The sequence below is a fragment of the Rhea pennata genome, chromosome 1, assembly GCF_028389875.1.
Source record: "Rhea pennata isolate bPtePen1 chromosome 1, bPtePen1.pri, whole genome shotgun sequence".
In the NCBI taxonomy this organism is placed as follows: domain Eukaryota; kingdom Metazoa; phylum Chordata; class Aves; order Rheiformes; family Rheidae; genus Rhea; species Rhea pennata.
The window spans coordinates 191,694,578-191,720,371 of NC_084663.1; the positions used below are offsets into that span (position 1 = coordinate 191,694,578).

The 25,794-nt window shown below is 40.7% G+C and overlaps 1 protein-coding gene across 4 annotated transcripts in view; it reads left to right on the plus strand.

Annotated features, from left to right (window-relative positions):
• The window catches only part of STARD13 (StAR related lipid transfer domain containing 13), a 305,064-nt gene that overhangs the window by 149,636 nt on the left and 129,634 nt on the right, over window positions 1-25,794 (plus strand). Inside the window, exon 1 of one of the 4 annotated variants that reach the window (XM_062567116.1) lies at window positions 6,292-6,415. The exons of the other annotated variants lie outside the window; for them this stretch is intronic. Within the exon in view, the coding sequence (XP_062423100.1) occupies window positions 6,292-6,415 (124 nt within the window). Of the gene's footprint in view, window positions 1-6,291; window positions 6,416-25,794 lie in introns of those variants that run through there. 4 annotated transcript variants of the gene reach the window in all.

Here is a 25,794-nt window from a genome sequence, read left to right on the forward strand (position 1 = left end):
CTGGACTTTTTTGGATAACTCTTTTTTTGTCCCCCAAAACTTTCTCGTGTAGTACAAGACCTGTACTACAGGCTTGTTGGTGATTCAGCTGAAAAAGTAAAACACTCAGTAAGTCACAGTAAATTGTTCTCCACTCAGCCCTAAAAACTAAAACTCCAGTTGTTTCTGCTGACTTGTTAATGTAACACAGGCATTGACATTTCCTGGTTACTGTAAACACTGAAATGCTTTTGGAGTTAATGGAATACAGGTGCTGCCTCATGCTACCAAAATGTTCTCACAGAAACAGGGACATTTTTGGATAGAAAGAACTGTAGATCCAACTACTCCAGCCCCTTCTTCACAGCATGAATATCCTGCTTCTCACTGGGAATAGCCAGATATGTTAAATGTCACGAAACAAGCATTCTTCCTAACCTCAAGCTCCCTTATACCAGCAGGAGTTGTGGTATCACTTAGTCTGCTAAAACAGTTCTGTAAAGCCAGAACTTGGTGTTGGAGGGGGCTTAGACAGGCTCCAAATCTGGCTGGGAAACCTTCAGAACGGGAGTGTGGGAGACGAGCCTTGCAGTTCAATAGCCACCACCCTTCACTTTGAGTAGGATTCACTCAGTACCATTAGTAGCTGATTGGCCCTTCTTTGCCATGGTAGCACAGGTGAAATTTAAAATCATCCTTAACACAATCTTTACAGATCCAGTAGAACTGCTTAGGCTAATAGAGGTTAACTTGGGCCTTGGCCAGATTTTGATTCTGGTCGTTACAATTTGCCTACCTGAAATTCTATCTGCTGTTGCAATGGGACACAACATTCTTTATTTCCTGTACAAATATGTTAGCAGCATTGCTCTGCACTGTTACACAACTGCTATGTTGCAGAAATGGCTGCATTTCAGTTCTATTATTTTTTTACTCTGTTAAATAAGTTTAAAAAATAGCTGTGCAATAAGTCATGAAGGAAGCTTGTAAAAAATCTGTAGCTTGCAAGACATTGTTATTTGGCAAGATACTCCATCAGTCAGTAGCCTGATTACTGGGAAAGTGTATGTGCATGTGTGTGTTTTTGTATCTGAAAAAAGTCCTCACTCTTACAGTTAAAGTGTTTCTGGCAACAATTCAGCTGCATTGTTGTTAGAACCTGTTGTCAAGACCGGTCATGTTTTCCATGTAATACAGGAGAGTTTTTTTTTTTTTTTTTAAAAAAAAAAATAGAACAAGCTCCCAGGTTTCTGAACAAGTATCCAGACACAGCATGTGCTAAATTGCCACTGACTGCTTTAACTTTTTGTTTATTCAAATGTTCCCATTATTGCTACTGTGATGATAATAACAGTTCAAAGTTTGGGGAAAAAAATCCTAGTTTAGACAAGATCCCAATACGGTATTAAGGAAATGAGTACTTGGAGAGCAAAGAAAGATGTAATTTCAAATAACATGTTTTTGTTAAGCAACCAAAAAAGAAAAAAGAAATCAGACACCAGAAGCTGGAATGAGAAGAACAGGGGCAATTTTCTGTGCTGAGACACTTCTTGTCTCAACATAGCTGTTCACTTTTTCAAGGATATTGATCAACTCAAAACTCAAGCTCTGTTCCAGTTAAAAAAAAAAAATGTATCTACAAGCATGTGTCCCACTTTTCCAGATAGTTGCTTGAAGGATAGACTACTTAGACTATTTCAACAGTGATCAGCTTTGCCCATCCCAAGCTTTCATATCTGCAACACGCTGTGTTTTAAAGATATCCACAGAGCATCTTACCAGAGGAAGTGGAAGAGATTATTGGCATGTGGTTTATTCTATCCCTTCTTTTCCTCTGTTATCAGCGAGATGTGCAAAAGTTTTTGCAGCTGCAATTCTTCAGAGGAAATTTCAGCTTGTCTTAAGTATAAGCTTTCTTCTCCACCATTCACTAAACATGCTCTGTTTACACTAAACATGCTCCGTTTACTTAGTAATTCAGCCAATGGCAACTTGTGCTACAATTGCAGAAATCCTCTATCCCCTTTTTCACATCGCTCCTAGAACAAGCCATTTGCCTACATGTCATACAGGGCCTTCACCTGGAATTCATCATTCTCTTGTTACAATTTAGGCCCAGTTAAGGAGAGAAGCTAAAAGAAGTAGGTATCTCAGAAGTGTTATTCAAAAAGTATCTGTAAGAACTAGATACAACTGGGGTGTAAGATATGGAGAAAAGGCCACATTAAAGTTGACCAGAATGTGAAAATCCTCTTTCATGGTAAAATCAGGAAAATGGCAGTTATTTGCCAGAAAAACATAAATTTTCTCTCAGTAAATTTTGATTCTGTTAATCTCCCTTTCTACTGCATCAAGTTGAGGCTACTTGGCTTAATGCTGAAGGTCCTTTCCCTACCTATCTATCATATCTAACATTAAAAGTTTGACTCCCACAGGCCATTTGTAGAGGATGCCAGTCTTCATTGCCTACTTGTTAAACTTTCAAATACAAATTTGCATGCTTTCCCTAAAACTGCCCAACACTCTTGGGAGGGTAGTATATGAAGAGATCACTTAACCTCCTTTGAGACCCTTTTGCTAACTCTCTTTTGCGTTGGTGCCTTCAAAAAATAATTCTCATGTGTTAACACCGTTAATTATGAGACTGGCCGATATGGTTTTATTACTCTCTTGTACTCTACCCTTCCTGGCCCAATTAGTTCTTTCTCTCCGGTGGTGTCTTGTTTTGTATTTAGTGTGTAATCTCCTAAGGGTAAAGATTATACTTTTGCTCCACCCATGACTGCAAAGCACTCATTCCAAGTGCTTTGACAATATAATTTTTTGTTAATAATAATATACCATCTTCTGTCTTATGAACAGAGGAAAAAAGTTTTATTTCCGCCCTCTCCCCCCTTTCCCAGTTTCAGAAAGGGAGATGGAGTACTGTAAAACAGCAGATACTTTGTTACTGTACTCTGTTTCTGAGCATAATCAGAGCCTTTTCACATGGCATACTGCAAGAAGTCCCATTTATTTCAGCATTAATCACTGTGAACAAAACTGAAAGAATTTGGCCCCCAACTAATGCAAGACAGCATGCGAGGGATTTTCAGTACTCCGCTGCTGACAAAATGTGGAGTGACCCCTTTTTAGAGCTTTAAAAGCTGAAATGGAAAAGGATGGACAGATAGGGGCCAATCACTTGATCAGAAGGGAAAGTGATGCTGTTTTATAATCGATTACCATAAAAGGTACCTTAAGATGATGATAATTTGCCTATGTAAATAACATGCAAGAAGAGAGTGCCAGAGAACAAGCTGGGACATTTTGTCCTCATTCACAATGATTCTTATTTTCCTCTCTCTAAATTGTTTGTTTGTTTATTTAGATGTAAAAGAGGGCACCTACCCATATGCCCTTGGCACTTCTCACATAACTCCAAAACAGAGAATTAGTATGCAGTTCACTTCATTCTGCCATTAGGAAACCAAGTAACTGTGAAAACCTCAAATCCTTTCTTCCCTTCCAGTGGTGACCCAGACTTACAAATTTTCCCTGCTTTCAAATGGTGAAAAAGAACATCAGACTCAGGACATTTGGCCTCTGAAAGAGAACAAATTCCAGAGCTTTAGGACCCCCAAAGAGATAAAGATTGTTGCCAAAGTTATAAATATTACTTGATGTATTTGTATCTAGACTCTCTGAGCTATTATTTGAAGCTGTAAAGCCCAGCAACATAATTTTGAGTACAATAAACTTCAAGAAGCTTCATTAATTTAGAAACAGTTCCTCAAGTTTTTGGCATATTCTAAAATTTGGTATTACCCTGATTAGCATCAGATTGCAACAATGATACTGTAGTACAAATTGATTTCCTCTGTTGTTTTATTACTTCTTATTAAGAGATGCAAGTATAAGGAGTGGTTATACTACTAAAAATCATGACTCATGGTATCTAAAGATTAGAAGAAAAAAGGGAAAGCAATTTTGTTGTAGTTTTTCAGTGATTTATGGCAATGGCAAACCAAGATGCTACCATCTTTCTCTTTCTTTAGGTCTGCTTCTCTTCTTTTCAAAAGCATGGGAGCTTTAAAATGGCTTTATTAGGACTAGATCAGACTACATAATAAAACCTGTAACAAATTAAAAACATAGTGCTAATTAGAAGCCAGATTATTATATACTATCAATTAACTTGGCATTTAATTGCCATGGTGATTGGGAGGACCTATAAATTGCTAAATATATAATTAGAACATCAGACTTCTGTGCCACAATGGCATCAGAGCGTGAATCTAATTAGCTTCGATTTTTTTCCCAAAATTTTTACATGCTTGCAAGATTTTTAAGGAAGACAAATGCTACTTTCATTCCTCCAATATTCTATTATCAGTGAGAAAAGACAAATATTGTAATTCAACTTCTTTTAGGGCAGCTGGGCATTTTATGCTTTTCTGATTATCATGTACAGTATTTTTATTACTCTGAACATAGTAACACACTTTAGAATGACTGGTATGAAGTGGAAAAACTGCCGCTTCTGTGGAAAATGTGCTCTCCTTCTTTTTTTCCCCCATAAATGTTATCTGTCTTGTTCAGGATACCAGAATGTTTTAAACTGCAGACAGGAGCATTGATCAGTTGGCTCCTTATGCCCTTACCAATAACTGAAAATGTGTGGAGGAGGTCCAAAACTTTATCTCTTTGTCATATTTTCTGACGTCCTAAAAAGGAAGTGAAACATCTTTGACCTTTGAATGGTCTCTAACACATACCTTTCTCTGAGCAGGTTGTGTAGGACATCCTTTATTGTAAGTGCTACTGTTGGGTGTAACGCATCAAAAATACCTGTCTTGACTACTGGACTTCCAAACAGCTATCATCGAAAACATAAAATAGGAATGGGCTAGTTGCTGCATGGGATATATTCTCATTATTTCATTGTACTGTTTTCCGTGGGGAGAAAAAATACAGTATCTGGCCTTGCTCATGGATTTTGTTTTCCACAGTAACGTCAGGTACCTGAAACTAGTCCGGCTCTTGTCAGTGCCCATCACAGGGTTTAGACTGGTCTTGCCAGATTTATTCTGCTGCTGATTATCACATACAACTATGTCACTGGAGTTTATCTTAGTGATATTGGCAATTGCTAGTATGTAGCTTTTAATTTTATTTCTGTCATTAAGATTGTTTTCATTAAACCTATTGGGCCAGGAACATATAGGGTAACTTAAAGTAACATCTTAAAATAATATTTTAAACACTTCTGAAGATCATGGATGCATCTGGCCCTGGGAGACGCCTCTTACTTCGTAAGAGTTTGTCCACTCAGTTGCAGGACATTAGCTAAAATTGCAGGAGGATTGTTGTACAAGATCTTTTTGAGTTCTGTACTTTACAAGTATATCGTCTGCACCGTAGCAGATAAAATGTGCCCGATTAAGACGAATCTAGAGCATTTTAAGAATGGGGCAGTAAAAAGCTTCTTTCCAAGCTCAAATCGGGGAGTGAGCACAAAGCATTATTAACGCTGAGCGGTAGCACGGAGTACGCCTGCTTGTTTGCTTTTAGTTTGCATGGGTATTGCGGGCATCACAGCCTCAATTCCAGTTTAAACAAAACTACTACTATTGCCTACTCCCAACCCAGAGCCGTGGTTGGGACCGGGCCTCCCGGGTCCCTGCGGAGGCGGAGGCCCAGCCGCGGTCTCCTAAGCGGGGTAATAAGGGTCCTCGCGTTAGGGACGGAGGAACTTGGATTCCTCTTCTCCTCTGTCAAAGTGTGTAAAAAGCGACCGCCGGAGGTGAGCCCCGAGACCCTTCAGGAGGGGGTCAGCGAGCGCTAGGGAAGAGGGGATGGCGAGGGGAACCCACCCGGCGGCAGCCCCCCAGCGCCGCTGCCCGCGGCGAGCAGGCTGCGGGCGGCGGGGCGACCGCGGGGCGACCGCGGGGCGGGAGGGCGCCGGCCCCCCGCGGCACGGGAGGGCGCCGGCCCCCCGCGGCACGGGGCAGCGCGGGTGGCGGCCGGCCGCGCCCCCACCCCCGCAGCGCCCTCCGCAGCCGCCTTATGGCGGGGGCGGGCGCGGCGGGGGAAGGGCCGCGCGGAGCCGGGACCCTGAGGGAGGCCGGCGGCGGCGGCGACGCTGCCGCCGCGGGCTGCGGAGGCGGCGGGCGGCGCGGAGGCGAAGGGGCCGCCCGCGGGCGCCGCGAGGCGGGCTCGGCGCGGCGGGGCTGCCCCGCGGCCCCGCGTGGCCGGCGCGGCGCGGCGCGGAGCGGCGCGGAGCGGAGCGGCGCTGCCCCGGGCGCCGCGCGGCATGCGGAGCGGCCGAGGATGAGCAGCAAGCGCCGCGCCGCCGCGCCGCAGCTCCGGAGGTCGCTCAGCGAGCAGCTGCGGGACTCCACGGCCAAGGCCTGGGACCTGCTGTGGAGGAATGTCCGGGAGAGGCGGCTGGCAGGTCAGTCCCGCCGCCCGGGGCAGGGCCGGCGGCCCCGCGGCGCGCCCGGGCAGCCGGCGGCTCCTGCGCCGCGGCGGACGGGGCTCGCGCGGGTGTTCCGCGGCTCCGCCGAGGCGCGCGCAGCCGGGCGTTGCGGGACGCCCCCACCCCACCACCCTCCCCGAGCAGCACACCGACTCCCGCGGGAAAAAAGCGTCCCGTGTCGCGCGAAGCGCTGTGGCAGCCGCAGGTGGCCGAAGCCGGGCGCGGCGGCGGCGGCGGCGGCAGCGGCAGCGGCAGCGGCTCAGGCGGGGCGGCAGAGCCGGCAGGTCGGGGCGGGCGGCGGCGGGCAGCGCCAGCAGCGCCCTCGCTCTGCACGTGCGAACACGCGGCCGCTTCCCCTTTGCAAAATGCTTCATGAAGGCAAAGGGGCAGAGGGTGCAAATGCAAGACGCAGTGACACCGGAGAACAGTGCGTCCAGATTTATGGGCAGGATCGCGTGTAACGAAGGCTCGTTTGCAAAGGCAGATTCCTCTGCCGCCTTCTGCAGCGCTGTTGGCGGCTTGGTGACCTTGCCTAGGGCGCTGGGACTTGCCGTTATTGTATAACACTAAGGTAAACTCTGTATGACAGACGCGTCTAAATTGTGTCTGCAGCACGTTAGTTCATATGCGCACGCATTTAAAATAGTGGATATAAATTGCATGGTAATTTTTGTAAAATTAAAGTGGGAAGCGTCAATAATGAATTAATAAACCTGCTAATTTTGTGATGTTATGGTTACCCAAAATATTAATCTGTCTTCACATGTAATCTACTTATTCCTATATTAAAAGTAAATGCGAACAGACATTCAGCAAGGGTACTGTTCACTATTTTTTTCTTTTTTGGTCAAAGACAACTATTGCTTGATTGAGCAAAGGACCTGGGCGGGCTGCCATGAAGCTGTAGCCAAGTTTTTAAAGTGCCTGTGGATTAAAATTGATGGAGTCAGACTTTTTAGTTAAGGTGGATAGAATACTAACATCCTGGTTTTTAGTTCTGCCATAATTTAAATGCTATTCATAACATGCTGATGGGACTGCAATACAGGTGCCTTTAAATGAGTTATCTCTTAACAAAATGTGCAATATGTGTACAAATAACATCTGTTGATTTGAAAGGTGTTCTGTTGTTCAGATGCTTTTACGTCTCTGGGATTTCGGTCCTTGTTTATATATTAATTTGCCTCACCGGCCTGTGTAGCTGCAGTACATGTTTCTATGCCTCTTTTTCCCAGTTTTCATTAATGCGAAGGCATTCAATTTAAGCTGATCTCAATGTGTCATTATTTGCTGGTTGCCTGACCAACTTCTTACCCATTGCAATAAATCACATCTCACTGAGGTAGATAGTTGTACAATTTCGCTTTTTCCCAAAGTTGACATTTGTGATTCAGCCCTAAGTGACAGTCAGAGCAGCAGTGTAACTGTTAACTAGTATTTAAGAAGAAATTTGACAGAGACAAAAAGCAGTTTTAACTGCCAGTCTGCTGTCATATTCCAAGCTTCAAGCCAAATGAAGGCTTATGATCAAATGATGCTTGTGCTGACTGCTTTGTCAGCTCTTTACCCAATTGCTCTTTCAGCCTGCTTTACTTTTTAAAATCTGTTTGTATAGGTTTCAGTCGTCTAACTTCCACTCGTAAAGAAAGAAAGCACAAGGCAGCTGCTACTTTGTTCATAAAAACGTATGATCATTCAGGTTGGAAAGGACCCTGGGAGGTCTCTGGTCCAACCTGCTCAAAGCAGGACAGCACCAGGCAGAGCAGACGGGGTTGCTCATGGCTTTCTCCAGATTTCCTTGGGAAGTTTTCTGCATTGATGGTCCATGCACTGAAGGAGAGAGCAGCTCCTGTCCCCAATGCAGACGCTGCTGGGCTATGGGTGCATGAGCTGGCACAAGGAGCTGAAACTTGGCCAGACCAAGAGGAGAGCTGAGCCTTGGCTCAGTCAGCCCCAGAGCAGCGGACAGTAGTGATGGGTTGCTGTGGAAAGTAAGCGGTGCATGAAAAGACGGGACCCGTACGCTCCTTCTCTCCTTCCACCTCACCTTGTGCTCTGCATAGCAGAAGTGATGAGCAAGCAGCTTAATTCTTGGTGTGCTCCTGGGTCAGGACTGCTTTACAGTGTCTCTTATTCAGGATGGAGCTGTGGTGCCTAGCAGCTCTTAATCATTCTTTCTGTTTCACTGACCTGGATTTATTTCTTTTTTTAAAAAATAAAAAAGTGTGCGTACCCACTACAGTGATGTAAATGCCAGTCTGTCTTTGCTTTTCATACTTTTTGCAGAGGTAGCTTTTACTCCAGTTATATTCCTGCTATGCTTGCATTTTAAGTTAGAATTTATGAACTCATTCCTTTTCTAGCATGCTTATTTTTGTGTCAGTTCAAGATTAGCAAAATAAATGAAGAAGTTAAAAGATATCTAGTACACTCATCCTCAGTCCTAATCCTCAGACCTAATCCTTAGTTGACTACATTTTTAAGGAAATCCCCACTGAATTGGGTATCTGGGGCTTTTTACTACTAACCAAATAGAGTAACTAAGCCCGTAATAAAGGACCTGCTTTCAGGCCACTGAAAAAACTGATGATGAAGTGAACCTGAATTTTAACTCTGTTGGAGTGGGGCTTTATTGACCACAGAAAACATCGTTGTTTTAATTATGGGGTAATTCTGAGCCATGAGGCTGTTACAGGAATCCATTGGTTTTGGAATTTGACTTACGTATGTAACAGACTCTTTAGAAATAGTGACTGGGTAAAGTGGTTTTGAGATCCCTACTCATGATCACCTGTCTTAGCAGAATACAAACTGCAGTTATTACTTTCATTGTATGTAACTGAAGAGTGTCACCCATTCTCTGGCATTCCTGCAGTTACTATACACTAAAAGAATACACTAAAATATATTTAAGTTTTGAAGTTCAGTTCTTCAAAGTCAGGAAATGCCAGAGGTAAAGTTGATATGTTGTTCAGTCTCCTTGCAGTGTAGTGTTGTCTTTCAGCGACATGATCACCTCCGAACTTTTTTGCCTCATTCAGTGCATAAGGATGTGCTGGTAAGATCTCCGTTGCTTAGTGCGTGAAGCTAGAGCCTGGGGTGCTGCAGCCTTCTCAAATCCTGGAAGAATGCAGAATTACATATTTCCTCAAATGCTCTTCTGTGGCGCAAATGAGTACTGAGTCTGACTGAGCACTTCATGCCATTAATGTTTTAAGTGTGTCCCCAGGAGCTGTGAGAATACTTTGTTCCTGTTTTACGGAGAGGGAACGATGAGATTAAACTCAGGAGTATCAGTAAATCGGAGTGTTAGAACTTGAGTTTTCACTTTTGTTTTCCCATTGTATAATGCTTGACTATTCAAATTATTGCTCACGGTGACTCCTACTGCACAGCCCTCCTACAAATCAGCTTCCAGGCTCTAATTGCCCGACACCCAGGAAAAGAGTAATTTGCAATTACTGGCCATCTGTTGCAGTTTGTTTGAAGTGACTCGCTCAGCACCGGATAGGTAGGGATAGAGCTCCTAGGGCACTGTTTACTTGGCATAGTCTCAGAAAATCTGTTTTCTTTTCCTCCACTCAGTCTCCAGCCCTTTGCTACATGCCTTCCAGGTTCAGCAGGAAAGTTGCAGGGGTTCTGCTGCTGTTGGCTTAATTAACAAGGTGACTCTGATACATTAGCAGATCATTGGCCATCATGAGACAGGGATCCTATGGAAATGCATGTGATGTGGGAGAGACTTTGTTCATAATGAGAGGAGGGTTGATTTAGGATTAAATAGCTTTAATTCTGAGATTTTCTAATGCTTGGACGCTCGACTTTGCAATTGTAACATTCTCTTAATAATGGAAAGGTTTTGTCTCTGATTTCCTAGGTTTAGCTTTGTGGATAAATTTATCCGAGGATAAATTGCTTCCAGGATTTTTGCACTGGTAGGCAGCCACTGCTATGACTGCAGTGTAGATGTACCCTTAGTCTTTGCCAAATCTCTTCTTGCTTGAGCTTCTTCTCCCAACATACTTTGTATGTTCTGTGTTCTCAAAAACATTAGGTCTCTCCCCCATTTGATTTCCTCTAGCCGTTCAGGTACAACTCCCTTTTTCACTGCTTTGACTCCTGACTGCTGAAAAGGGAATGCTAACAGGACAGGACAGAGTATCCCTGAGCTCTCTGAAGCAACTGATTGGTGTGATTTGGGGGAAGGATCTGCTCCGGTGCTCCCACCTGGTTTTGGACTTGCCCATCTTCTGCACAGATGGAATTTGGCGGCAAGTTTTCAGTGATTTGCTCAAGCTACCATTTTCAAAGATTTATAAATTGGACAAATTTGGACAGATTTTTTTCAGTGACTGACTAGATGAGTGCCTTGACACTAGAGTGACATTTCTTCATTGTGAAATTACAAGTTTCCATTTCAATGGATGAAGCACTAGAGTTTCTCAATGATATAGCATTAAGATTTGCAATGGGACAACATATCATGGCTTAATTTTATCTTAGAAATGGATTGCCTGCAGCATCAAAAATCAAATCAGGATCGTGGAGCAGACTTTTGGCAAATAAAATTTTAGACTGGACAGCTAAGACTGGACAACGAAAATTGGGGTCTTTAAATGAAAAGGGTTAGAAAACCTACTGTTTGGGTAGAAGGATCTTATCACTGATCTGCAACTACAAGAATCTCTTCAACTGTGACCGAAATGCATTTATGTCAGAGATGAAATTGAACATTAGCTGAAGTAGGCTAGAAAATGGAAAGTAATTTGGGCAGGTGAAAATACAGAAAGGCGTTGTAAGGCAAAAAGTAATTACTACGTTCAGAATTTGGCAAGGATATCAAGGCAATGCGCCTTTTCCACTGAATAGTAACTTGTGGTTTGTTTGTGGGTTGTTTTGTTTTTATTGAGTGCAAATGATCAGACATAACTTAGCAATTGCACCTCTGGCAACACTGTGCTCACTGGCACCAAGCTGAGGTGTCGATTTGGCAGGATTTGGAAGAGAAAGTGGCTTTTAAACTAGTAGTCACAACCAATGTTATATGAATTTTAATATTTCAGTTGCACATGTGTGGAGCTGAGACCAACCATATTTCTGAAGACTAATAAAAGAAGCTTGAAGTGTTATGGGTGCCTCATAGTTTTTAGTTTTCAACTAAAATTAAATGTTTTTAGAAACTTCATTAGGCAACTTGTTTACGCATAACTTATCCCTCCTGAGGCACCTAATTTCTGGTGTGTGATGTATCCTGAGGTCACTGTTATGAAGCTAAAATGAAACGAATGTGCCCAAGCTCCCAAGTCTTCTGAAGGACACTTGAGCAAAGGCCGAAATCCTAATAAAGGATGAACCTTAAGTCTGCTGCATCTTATTGATCTTATAGAGATTTATTCCTAATTAAGACCTTTATGTACAGTGCAAATGTAGCAAGTTAATCTAATTATAGTAGTTCAATAAAATAGTAATTTTTTTATAGAAGAATTTTTGCAAGGTCAGTTTTCATTAGGGATTCTGAGAGATGTGTATGTAAAATTTTGTATTTGGTGTGCATATTGTTATGTTCCATTTTGAAATTATACACCTATATTTTCAGAAAGCAAAGTAAAGATGTAATCTGTTTTCCAACCAAGGCACTAGACAGTATAAGATGCTGATTCTCAGGTTCGTGCATAAGATGTATATGTGTGAATTCCCCCTTAACCCATCTCCGTCAATGGGAAAAGACTATCCTTTGTCAAAAAGGAACATTATGAAGGATTTTCTTTATTCAGGATGGAGTTCTGTGGGGAGGAAAGAAAGAGACTTATGATTAATTCTTTTGGTCAGGCATGCCAGGAAATTTTCTGTAGTTTATCAATCCTAAAAAAAATGTAATGATTGAAAAGTTAGTCATTAATCTCCTTAATTATATTAATCATACTATGTATTCTGTATTAACATTAGGATCTTTTAAAAGTGAATTTCTTTAAAAATATATATGTTCTTCTTTGCATGTATGTTATATCAGTATTCTGGAATTTGCTTCTCTTTCTCTAGACACTCCCTGAAGACCTGTAGTTTGAATCTGAAAAGGGGGTGATGCCAGCAAAATACCACCATTGTCCATTCTGTTACTGCTGGGTTCTCATGACCCTTGGGAACAGAAAGTTCATTCCAGAAATACATTTACAAAAATACCAATATGCTCACCATGACAAGTCTGTCTGTATCAGCATGGGACTAGGGGCATGAAGAAGAACTCCTCACTGTCTCAAAAATCAGAAAACAGTGCTCATTTTCTCATTTTCCCATGTAACATGAGGAACAACTCTAGAAGTGCAGCACAGGTTCTGAAGGTGATAAGAAAATTCATCTTTAGTTTCTACGAGAATACATATTTTCTCTATTTGAACAGGTTCTACTTCTGTCAGAGAGGTGTACCAGAGATTGCTTTTCCTAAGAGAAATTCAGTTTTGATTACTTAATTTCCAAACACTGTGAGACACAAACCTTATAAGAAGCTCTACTGATAAGATGGCAAAGCAGTTGTGATAACAGGAGGAGGTATTATTTGAATCAGTCATTTTCAACATGATAGTTATTTAGAAAAGATCCTTGATAAATCTCATTCTTGCTGGAGTTTGGCTATTCTCTGATTTTAATGGCACGTTAGCCTTTAGAATACACCCCTAATTTTTTTAGAAAGTTATTGTGTTGGTCCTTTTTGTAGTACAAGTTTATTTTTTTGTTTACTACTGATTTCATGTCATTCCTTGAGCATCCACTTGGTTCTTTCAGTTTTCAGAAGACATATTTCTCCTTATTTCAGCCCATATACACATGTGCCCAGTTCATTCCACCTGTAGATATTTCCTCTGTGAGTACAAGAATGATGATATCATGTCGGTATGGAACAGCATGCTTTTTTGGAGGATTGTTGTAAGCATTGTAATTATTGCTGATGGTTACAGACCATAATATTTGAAACAAATTATAGTACTATTTTCCCAGAAGCAGTGTGTATAATACAGTGTTGTATAAGTTCCTATATGTATAGATAGATGTGTTTACTGGTATTCATATTTTTCTATGATATATTGGAGCTCATATAGACTGCTGTAGATTTTTAACTTACTTGTCTGACATTAATCTGTGATGACAATTTTTCTTTCCAAGATTACCTCTTAATATCAGTCATGGAATATTAAATTATGTATCTTCCATTCCTGAAAATAATAATCATTTGCTTTGGTTTATATTATTTCTCAATAATTTCCTATTAGGTGTTTTTGTATTTGTTGGTGTGACTTTAATTCTGTAATCCACTTTTCATATCCCCATGCAACTGAACTTATTTATAATATTAACTCTGCCAGAACATTTATATAGAGCAGTTAAACCACAAAAGACTTTTAGTTCTTATGTGAACACCATAATAATTTGCATCAATACAGTTGGTGGCTGGCCAGCAAATTCCTAAGCATAGGAAATTCCTGGATTCAATAAGGCCTTGAAGACTGGACTCCCACTCTCTTGCTTTTCAAACTACAGCAGGACGTGATTTTTAATTTAAGGAATCAGTATAAGTCAATATAAGTAGGTCTCAGTTTTGAAATTAATTTTGTGTCACCACTTTTTGTTCAAATGAAAAAAGCCTCTTAAAAATATTTCCTACATTTTATTGTTTTTAAATATAGTCATTCCTAAGGATTCTAAAAACTCCATGGACTTAATCAGATTTCCATAATATTTGCCAGTAGCACCAGAATGGCCTTATTTCAGAGAAGAAGTTTGACTCTTTGATTTATGTTTGTTTTTTTTTTTTTATTTTGTAGTTCTCAAATTTCTTTGATGTGCTGTCTTGTTCTTCCCGTTTTCTCATTTTTCTGTCATAGCAAGGCCAATTCCTGCAATGCTATATATCATAATTCCTTTAAAACAGCATCTATTTGAGTCACAACTCTTTGAATCACAACTCATTGAGATACTAGCTTTCACTTAAAATGAAGTATATTTTAAGCTCAAGTTCATAAAGAAGAGCTTGAAAGTGCTAACTTCCAATTCTGAAAAGGCAGAAACAAAAAAATCAATACATTTTCTAAAATGTCATATGTTTAAGCCAGTCCCCTGATTTTGGAGGAGTGATACCTGTCTTATTCTTGAAAATTTAGTTTTGAGGCAGTTATCTTCAAATAATACAGAATTGGCAATGGCTTCTTTTGATTATTACGGGCTTAAAAATATAATGGTAGTGTAAAAAGCTCCTCCCCTGGCATTAGAGCATCCACAAGAACACTATACTTTAGTGGCTCCTTTGCAAGTCCTGTTTATAGTTCATAACAGAAAATGTTTTGGTGTCAGACCACTCTGATGTAGCATATACTGCAAGGAGGCTAAGACTGTATGCAGACATGAGTACAATAAGTAACTGTTGTACAAGCAGGAGTCGGGAACATTTGCAATTCGTAGTACTTAATTCCAAAAGACCCCAAACTCAAAAGCCAGTTCAATTTATTTATTTATTAAACACTTTCATGTGAAATACTCTGCCAGTCTTTCCAGTAGAGGGCAGTAATTTACATACAGTAATATAAATTTGTGTGTGTATACTGCATGCATCACAAAATACTAGACACAAAACCCAATTTTATTAAGATACTACAATATTCAAGGCATGCTAAGTCAACCAAGTACAGAGTGCCACCCAGAAATTCAATTTTCTGTACTTTTGCAGCAGGCCTTAGTCATATTTAATTGCACTGGAATTTAGGCATATTGTACCCAGCTCGCTAAACAAAATCAAACACCTCCACGTGCCCCGATGCCATGCACAAAGGCATGCAGTACACGCCCTCAGATTAATGCTCTACAAACCCCAGCCTGAGGGACCGTAACACAGCCCTTACGTCACTTCAGACACCTAAAGCGAGAAAACCATGCCAAGCAGTATGTGTAAAGGATCCCAAAGGAATCATATGGAGTCCAAAACTCCAGCATGGCTGTAACCACTCTCCTCTGCAGGTGCTAGTATAGAGCCGTGCAGGCAGAGCACTGTGGCATCGCTTGGCCCCTGTGGATATATTTAGCAAGGTGAAAGTTGCCCAAATTTCATGGGGGAAAGAAAATGAGAAGCTTTCAGCTAATACAGAAAGCAAAAATAAAATATAATCTCCTATATATAAAATAGTCAGACAGAATGAATTGTTTCAATGGATAATTTCATGCCAATACTGTTTTTTTCCTAGTACTATTGAACGGTAAGTGCACAGAAATTTTTGTGTCCTGAGATTTTTTACAGATCTAGCAACATACTGTAATACAGTGGCAGAGGAGGCCCTGAACCTTAAAATCATTCTGTTTCTTTAAATTGAGACAATTTGATTCCTGATCTGTCTCAAAATCCTTAGCATTTACAAATTTATGCTAAATTGAAAAAATGTTTAAAGTGCACATATTTCTCTAGCAGTAATGCTCACACTATCATCTGAAAGTTGGCATTCGAACTCTTTATTTGAAATGACCTGAATATATTATTTTCAAGCATTTATGAGATTACGTTACATCAGAAAATAAGCTAAACTGTTGCAGAACAAAACATTTTTAAGTGTGTAAGGCCCAAGAACTTTTGAAACTTTGACTGCATATTAAAATTTTGAGGATCAGCGTAGTTGCTTTTCAAAGTTCCAGGTTTGCTGGGAGATCCACAAAGGATCCACCTGATCACAAAAGCAGATTGGGACTCTGAGGCATCCTTGCCTTTCCTGTGAAATTAGCTTTTGCCAAACGTGTGGTCAAATGGGTAGAGCTTTGTGAATCCTCTTCACTTACGAGACTGCCCAAATTTTAGATCGTGCATCTACGTGGATGCACTGCAGGAATACCTTAGTGGCATTTCTGTGAATACTTTCAGAAGGCTGAACCTAAAGAACTTAAGTTCACTAATTCAAAAATAGCTTTAACTCTTTAATTCCATCAATATTTTGATAAGTTCATTTGTCACAGATCTAAGATAAAGCAAGGATATCCAGGTTCTCCTGTTGTTAGAGATAAATGAAGTGCATTTGGTGCTCCTGGGAAGCCAAGAAGCATGTCCGAATCTGACCTAAGAGTAGGTTGAAATGCTTTTGTATTTGACCTTCTGTCACTGCAGTTTAGGAAGAAAATCAGGATTACTGCTAGTTCCAGGAAGAGAGTAGCTTGAGGGAATGCTGAAAGAGCTAAGTAAAAACTACTATTGCAAATGATACCTTCCTTCGTCAAAATGCTTAATTATTATACTTAGCATTGGGGGAAAAAAAGGATTCCTGAAGATTTAGAAGCCACTTGCAGTTGAATCATAGCAGTGGGTTCCCAGAAGTATGTTGCAAACACGTTAGAGTTTATTTTGGATTCAGTGCTTGGAGGGGAGAGGACCTGAACATCTCTCCCAACATACTATTCTTAGGTTATTTTTAATGCAAATCTCATTACTCCAGAAAAAGCACCTCTTTCTTCTCCTCCTCCTCCCTTCCCCATCCTCCATCTGAATGACATATTATTTAATAGACTATCAAGAATAATGTTGTAAATTATTTGAGACCCTGAGTCCTTTCTGTCCTCCGAGTCTTTTTTGCTTTTGCTCATAGTAAGAGGTTTCTTTAACGTAACAACAGATTTGATCTAGATAAATCAATTTCTCAGGGAGATTTCAGCCATTGGATTTGTAGTAAGAAGGAAACCTTTTTTATTTATGACATTGCAAAGACCACAGCTGGGAATGCACCCATTAATAGACTCAAGCAGACGGATTCTGACAAGTCCATGAACTATTCACACTCTTTTTTAGCAAACATTTTGCAGCAATACCAACTTGCAAATGGTGCTTCAGAAACAAATACAGAATTGTCTGTCTGACAGCACCAAACAGAAGAGTCTTTAAAATACTGTGGATTTGAATGACGAACAGACAGTTTTAGAGGATGACTATTGTTATAGCTGCAGTGACTGAGGATTTTTAGCAACAGCTGGTACCACTTTTTTCAGGAAACAAAAATATTTTCCATTTGTAGAAGTCACCAAGAGAAAGTAAAGGCACATCTTCAGGCTAGCTCTCTAAATAAAGTAGCTGAAATAAAACAAAATAATACAATCTGGGCATGTACTAGAGGAGTTGATAGAGCTGTGAGAAGAATGATGGGAGGAAGATTGGTGTGCGGTCTGGTAACTCGTGACTCAGATCGTGCCCTTTCAAATAAAACCAATTCAGGACACACAGTACTTCTTTTCATTTTTTGATTTGTAATTTTAAATTTTACCTGAATTATCACTCTATTTCTGATATTATAGGATGGCAAAAATGGCAAATGATTCTTCTTTTCCAGATTGTTTGTAATTTCATCCACCTGCACCAAATCTGCTACTATTTGTCTCAGTCAAGATTTTCAAAGCCCCATATAGCATTGAACCTGTCAGCTACCTTTGAACAGACTGCGAAATTATGTGGCCAAAAAGCCCAAATCAGCTTTCAAAATGTCAATAATCTCAGTTAAAATATGTAATTTGACATACATACTCTGAACTTCTACCTGAATTTTTGTCACATGGTAGGATGTTTGGGTTTTTGCAGTTTCTTTCCTGGGAAGAACAGCTATCAATTAAAGACTAGGACCAAACTTTTCTGACAGTTCCACTAGTGGAAATATAGAGCAACTCCTCCAAAATCAGCTGAAACACTCTGGATTCTGATGTAATGATGGCTTTTTTCAACCTGGCTTGACTCACTCTATCACTACTGAAAAGATGCTTTCATTCACAGAGAACCATAAGCATATTAAATCAACTTGGCAAATGTATATTTTGGTAATTACAGTAGCTGTCTTATAATTGTCCTAAAAGTTGCAAGGGCTTTTATTTCAGAACAAAGATGATAATTTTATTATGGCCTTAATTCAGCCGAGCACTTAAATACACTATAAATTTAAACCCATAGCCAATTGCTGCATCCAGTTGGAGGGCTCTTTAGCTGTTTTGTTACATTTAACCTCTAAACCAACAGCACATCCTTTTAAAAAATATGATCTCTGAAATCGGTGTGGTAGGATGCTTGAGAGTTCATCAGAACATACGTATTTCTGATGTATAAGAAAGTCGAGGATACTGTGCCTAATCAGATTCAAATAGAGATCAAATTTCAGAATTTAGTTTAGAGAAAGACACTGGCAAGTAAAATTGACTCTGAAACATCTGTTTTGTTTGTTACAAAAGTATAAAAATGTGTAATCACAAAACTGCCTGAGTTGTTTCTGTTGAATGCATCCTAAACAACAGGGACAGCAGGACAAGTGTTATCAAGCCAAGGCATACATATATGATAATCCTGACATGGCAGCGTTTTAAAGAAATTAACAAATGCAAAAGGATTATAAAACAGCTGGGATGAATTCTAGGTAGGAACACGAGAATCCACAGAGCTATTTTAAATCTCTGGATTCTAGGTCACAACAGAAGCTACTATTCAGAGCCCTCGTGCTCTCACTCCTTCATGTTGCTTTCTCTTCAGGAAGGATCATGACTGTTAGAGCATTGGAACAATTCTCTCTTCTTTTACGGAAAGGATCAGTTGGTGCAGTTTTTAGGGGTCTTGAAAATGGGAATAAGTTTATTGCTGTGACAGATCAGGCAACATATGGAAGGAAATAGGACATTCTCCGGAGACAGATTAAATTTTTGCCAAGGCATTTTATTGAAATTTTTGAAAATAAACAGGTCATTAATTGGGTCCAGATTTAGCTACCGCAAATAGTGCAAAGCTGTTGCAACCACATGCTTTCCCCTATTTGTTTTTACAGCCCTTTCTATTTATGGATGCTCTTGCTTAATGACTTATTTCTTTAATAGAGGGCATTGTTTTACACCGGAAGTCTCATCTCTCAATTATTTTTGCCAGTAGATGCCTGAGTAAAACGTACATGTCTGCACAATTTAAGTGGAAGAATCATTCAGCAATAATACAGTAAGTAGGAAATAATCAGTAGCTAAAACTTGTGTGAATTTGTCCTTTTCCCCTTAATAGTAAAGGAGAAAAGTTGTAGAAGACAGTAGTCTTCCATAGGTTAGAGTGTGGTGCTGCTAAAGCCAAGGTCGCGGGTTCAATCCCTGTATGGGCTGTGCTGATGGTTGGACTAGATGATCTCCAGAGGTCCCTTCCAACCTTACCGTTCTATGATTCTAAGGTTAGCGTTTAACTCTTTCCTGGACTCATGAGCATATAGCCGTTCTGTGTTTTCTCTGTCAAGACCATGCTTGAACAGTAGAAACAAAGACACTAGTTTCAGGACAGTGTCCTAAAAATTGGCTTTCCAGTGAAAATGTGAAGGCAGTATATATGAACATTTCCCTGGCTTTTCTGAGGTATGTGCCTGGTGATGACCACATCCACTAACCTGCCTGTCAATCCTGTTAAAGCACTCTCTGCACCTACATTTCCTAGCCAAGGTTGGGTCCGAGAACGGAAATACAGCAGCCAAGTCAGATAAGTTGTTCTACAGAATGACAGAAATAGAGGAGAAAGGAGTCTTCTCTCCCTTTCCACTTAGGTTTCAGTCCCTGGAATTACCGGCGTTATGCTATGCTCTATCCACACAGCCCTGAGTCATGTTGACTTCATTGCAGAAGTTTAATTTTAGTGATTGTTGCTTATATCATCTCTGCCTTCGTTTTAAGATACCTGCTTAACTAAGCAAAGCAGCAGATCGAGCTGACGAGCTCCCTTTGACTTCAGTGGCACTTTTTCACTTAAATATACTCATTCCTACATAATCCAGCCAGTGTGTCTAAACCTCACATAAATGTATTTCCTTAGCTCTGCTTTTTCCATTTCCGGATAATTCTGGGATTCTAGATTGTGAACTACTCATATTAAATCGTAATAAAAACTGTGTGATTTGATTTTTGTTCCCTGACCACCTTAGCTAAGGAACAAGGATAACAACCATGTGCATTTTGTACTGCATATTTTCAAGTTCATTTTGATGTTCACTGTTCACTCAACTATTCAATTATCTATGTTTAAATAGCTGTTGTACTTGGTACAGGCTAAAAGTCCACCATCATCCTCAGGTATCATATGTTTCACTATAGCTGCTAGTGGAGGCTTAGGACAGTGTAGAAGAACGTGACAAGTTTATGGTATGACCCCTTAGCTTGCAGGTTTCCGTAAATAGTTCTTTGATGATGTTGTTAACAAGGGTGTCAATTAGGAACAGAGTAAGAAGGAGGTTTATAATGTGACTGTGTGTGTCCTGGCTGAGCTATTCCCAGGCTGGTGAGACACAGTGTCTGTTTCCCGTTTGTAATCTTTTGGAAACGTGTAATCCCTCACATCACAATTGCTATTTTAAAAGGTTATTTTCAAATCATTCACAGGTGTCACGGCCAGAATTGCATCCTTTCACATGAGTTTTCACTAGTCGGAGCAAATTTGGAACAAGTTTATTTTAAAAGCAATACAGGCTTATTGTTTGTTTGAAAGCAAAATGTTCAGTACTCCATTTGTTTCTAATATATCATACAACCTGTTTGTTTAGTAACATGTTATGAATCAGTGAATATATTGTTTGGCATAAGTTCCACAGAACATGAAAGAAGGAAAAATAAAGACTGAAATACACGAATCTCTGGTTCTTTTGCAATCTAAGTACAGAGTGCATACAAAGTACTTTGAAGACAGTTCTGATCTCAGCTGCACAAGTGTAGATCCAGAACAATTATAGGTAATCACTGAGTTATGGTTTGGTACAGAAGATGTCCATGAGCAGAATAGCCCAGAAAGACCTCCTTTAGAGCCCAGTTTTGCCTTAATTTCATGTTTTTGTAGCTGAGTCAAGATTTAACTTAACAAGAGCAAAAAAAAAAAAAAAAAAAAAAAAGACAGCAAACATAAGCAGGACCAACCTTTTTCAGGGATCAGGTGCAGTTTAAGTTCTGCAATTTTTAGCTGCCCCATTTGAGATACTTTAAAGAGGTCTGATGTTTAGCTTGAGAAAATCCACACTTCCAGGAAGTCAGAACTTTGAAAGTGTCATGGAAAATCTACCCAGGATGAGTAGTTCCTTTTGAAGGTCTTGGCCAAGGAATTTTTCCAGTAAAACTACATTCCATAAACATGGAGCAACACCTTAAGTAGACAAGAACAAATGAGGAACAGTGTAAGGTTGATTAGAAAGAGCTGGATATTCAAAAAGTGGGACGGAGGAAGGCTGGTGGAGTGACTTGATAGAGTTCCAGGATAAACAGAGTGTAGACAGGAATATTTTCATCAGGCTGGAATTGAGATAGTAAAAAAGAAATCGTTGTCTGGTATGGACTTATTCAATCAGTTCTCTTGGTCTGTGTATTTTGAACAGAGGAGAAACCAGCACAGGAAAAGAAGTCCTGGTAAGTGGTCGGTGGCAGAGGGAGGTGGATGTACAAGTGAATGTGTATGGAGTTAGGGAGGGTAGAGGCTGAGATAAGAGAATATGATCCAAGGTAGTACATCTGATACAGAGTGGGAACGAGGAAATAATTCACACGTTCTGCATTGCTGCAGCTGATTAGGTTTTAGGCTCTTGGTCCTTCCTGCTCACTAAAAAGCCAGATTGTGGGGAAGGAAAGTAGCAGACTATGTGCTCTTTCTTGGGAAAAGCAATGCGGTGGCTGGCAAGGGAGCTAGGTGAAACCATCTCATCTACGTGACTCGTGCTGTTTGGCAGGCTTCCACCTGCAGAGTGTTGGCCAGAATGACTTTATCCAGTTAGATGCATGAGCTCTGCAATGTGTATATAGTGCATTGCAAATCATGAGTGAAAAAAAAGAAAAGAAAGATGTATCATAGAGTGCAAAGAAATACTGCTTCCAGAAATGGAAAGCTTAAGTTGTGCACAGAGCAGTGGACTTCGGGGTGACGGAGAATCCTGATCAGTAACTTGTCTGATTCATCTGTTCATCTATTTATATCATAAACTGGTCCAGTGCTTGTTCATTGGGGAAGAATTGTCAGGGATTTTTTTTTAACCAAAAAATATGATGATTCTTCGATACTCTAAATCTTTTGACATGAAAAAGAATAATTTAAGATTAAAGCTCCTAGGTATCATTAATGCTGTTTTAGATGTTCGGGGGAATTAATGTACTGTATAGAGCAATTCATGTAGATTATGCCAAATTCTACATCTGGGTGAAGGATGAATGATACACATATGTTCCTTATTTCCCATTTCCCCTAGCTTCTTTTTTCTTTTTTTCTTTTTTTTCTTTTTTCTTTTTTTTTTCTTTTTTGAGATTGCTATTTAGGCCCCAATATGGCAAAAATTATACGGCTAGCTAAGTGTGTGAGTATGTTGGTTGCCCTTGCAGTGACATGACTGGTTAGCCTTAAAACTGTGCTAATGATCAAATTCACTGCTCATTCATATTATTTCCTTGCAGGATCTTTGGTCTGGTGGTCCATGCCAAAAATGTTGATTGCCACAAGGCTGAATTCAGTTTACTTTCTTAAGGAGGTGGGAGAGCTGGAGGCAGACATTGTCTCTGCTGCTTGTGCAGAGGGCCACCCTCCCAGGACTTGGTGTCCCACAGAGCCCAAACTCTCCCTGCTCATCAGCCAAAACTTCAGGTTTCCTGGGTCCGGATAGAAGCAAAGTAACCAGTGAAGTGATGGTTTTGCTGCTTTTCAGCACTCAGTTGCTGTAACCAGATGCCTTCTTGGCCTGTACCTAGAGTCAGTTTTGGTGGTGACAGTTTGAAGAGTAGAGAAATAAAGGAGACATTTTAGCTAAATGTTGGTTAACCAAGTTAAATGCTGGTTAAAAAACAAGTGTTTTATGTGCACTCTGCAGAGTAATTCTGTGCTAGGCTGAGGTCCAGCAGCAGAAAGAAACTCAGCTTTTCCGCTAGTGCACATTGCGCTGTAGAGCCACCGGTGACAAACACTGCACTGTTGTTATGCAGTTGGCAATATCCAGTAGCCTGCATTTAATACTGTGTTGGGAAGTCTGTGGCACTCTGCAAGTTCAGGCAATGAACATCTCATCTGAAGGAGCCTGCTGCAGGGGTAGGACCTCATTTTGGAAGAGTATTTCTTTTCTCTTTTGCTCATGAAGTTGCACTAGACTTTTTCCTGCTTCCAGTGTACTCATCTTGCTAATAAAGAAAACAAAACTGCTTGGAAAGTTACATTTCTTTTTTCAAATTTAGATACCAATAAAGACAAAGATTACTATTATCAGTAAGGAAACCTGTGCAGAGACAGGTTATATGTCTCCCCTGAAGTCTTATAGCAAGTCATTGCCAGGTAGTCCTATGTCGTAACCATCAGAACAGTCTGTCTCACTGGACCAGACAGTGAAATAATGTAATGAATATTCATTAATTTCAGGGAGGCTAGAGAATTTCTGGGCAAAACAACCTTCACGCTCCCATGTTGCAATGTTTGAAATAGCAGTGTTACTTGGAATAGTTGAACAGTGACTGAGTGGTACTATTCTGGTTTCGGTGTTGGGGGGGTGGTTTACAAAATCCAGCTTTGGCACTGTTTCTCTAACACAGATGCTCAAAATCCTGTAATGAAGAGCTGAAAATGGAACTTTTTCTCTCTTGCCCATTTCACCACAGTGCTGCTGCGGTACCGTCAGAAAGAAAATACATAACGAAACCCTCACATGAAGTCTTTGAGGAGGCAAGAACCTTCTGCTAAGATAGTAATGTTTGCCTGTGGTTCAGAGTTACACCAGCAGTAGGTCTGTACAGGGATTTAGAGTATATTTTGATAACATAAGAAAGTGTTTGGATAAACTTAGTTAACACTTTCTTATGTTATCACTGTGTTATCCAAATACTTTGTTAGTGAGGCTGGGGGTGATTAGGATGTATGTTAGCCCACCGCTACTTAAATATATTTACACAGTTTCTGTGGGCTTAGTTTTAGGAACTTGTGTATAGATTGAGCAGATAGAGTTACACTAAGAGTATGGAAACTACTTTTAGCTTATTCCTGTCATAGCGCTCTTTGAGTGCTTTGGCAGAGAAGGTCTGTCACCTGCAGTGTCTTCCCCTCGTGTGACCTCTGCATTGAACTCTTCTTATTCTCCATTTATTATCCCACTTTTTTATTTTCTGAATTTACTGTTGAGAATTGTTGTCTTTAGGGACTTCACACCGCAGGATGCTGACTATTCTTGGCTGGATTTGGGCATCAGGTGAGCATGTGAACAGTTCAGCTGAGGCCAGGGGAATCTATATTCACATGCTGGCACAGTTTGACTGAGAAAAAATGCTGTGGTTAAAACCGAACAGGAGTGAGACCATAACGCCTAAATTAGCAGCCAGGGACCAGACCGACCGACTGACCACTTGCACAATGTTATGCGCGGGACCAGTGCGCCTGGTCCCCTCCATGTCCTCTGGGCAAACAGATGGAGCGGGACGGGGCCACCCTCTGCGGTCTTCATGACGGCTGGTGGCCACTGACTTAGGGCTCCTGAGCGGCAGGACAAGAGGGCACGAGGAGGCTGCTTCAGGGCAGCACCGGCTGCTCCGCAGGCCCCAGCCACAGACCACAGCAGGGGTTATTTTGATGCGCTTAAACCGAAGCAGCCCAGCTAAGGTTGCCCTTTTTAAACAGTACATGGGGTGTGTGCAGGCTCGTTAGTTTATACGAGAATACAGAACAGCCACGCGCGGTCAGACCGCCGGTCCTGCTAATCTCGTAACGGTGTCTGCCAGTAGCAACTATTCAGGGAAAACAGCTAACACTAGAGCAAGCGTACAGTGATAGTGTATACCTTGCATGCCTTACCACATCCATGTGGCTTAGGGACTTCTTCAGCCACATTTTTTTTTTCAATAGTCCTTGACAGACTTTTCTTTCATGAATTTACCTAGTCGTTTTTTGAACTCTTCTACCTTTCGGCAGGCATGGCATCATCTGGCAACGAGCTTCAAGGTTTATCTATGCATAGTATGAAGAAATATTTCTGTTCACTTGCTTTGAACCTGCCCCATAGTGATTTCACTTGCTGTTCCCTACTAATTGTGAGGAAAGAACCCAGAATTGCCGAGTGATGGGCACACCTTTATAACAACATAATGATGTTTGTTGTTTTGTTCTCAATTACTTTTTTCTAACAAGTTTGAAATCCTTTCTGTTTTTTTCTTCTTTCCTGCCAAACATTTGTATGGACTTTTTTGTAAACCTCTCCAAGATCTATTTCCTCAGTGACAGTGGATCCTTTAATTCTGTCATTGTGCCCTGTGTATCGTTAGGGTGATTCCCCCCCCCCCCCCCCTAGTACATTTGTCAACACTCAAAAACTCCAGTTTTAATGCCTACTCAATTAATATTATAAGAACCTTGA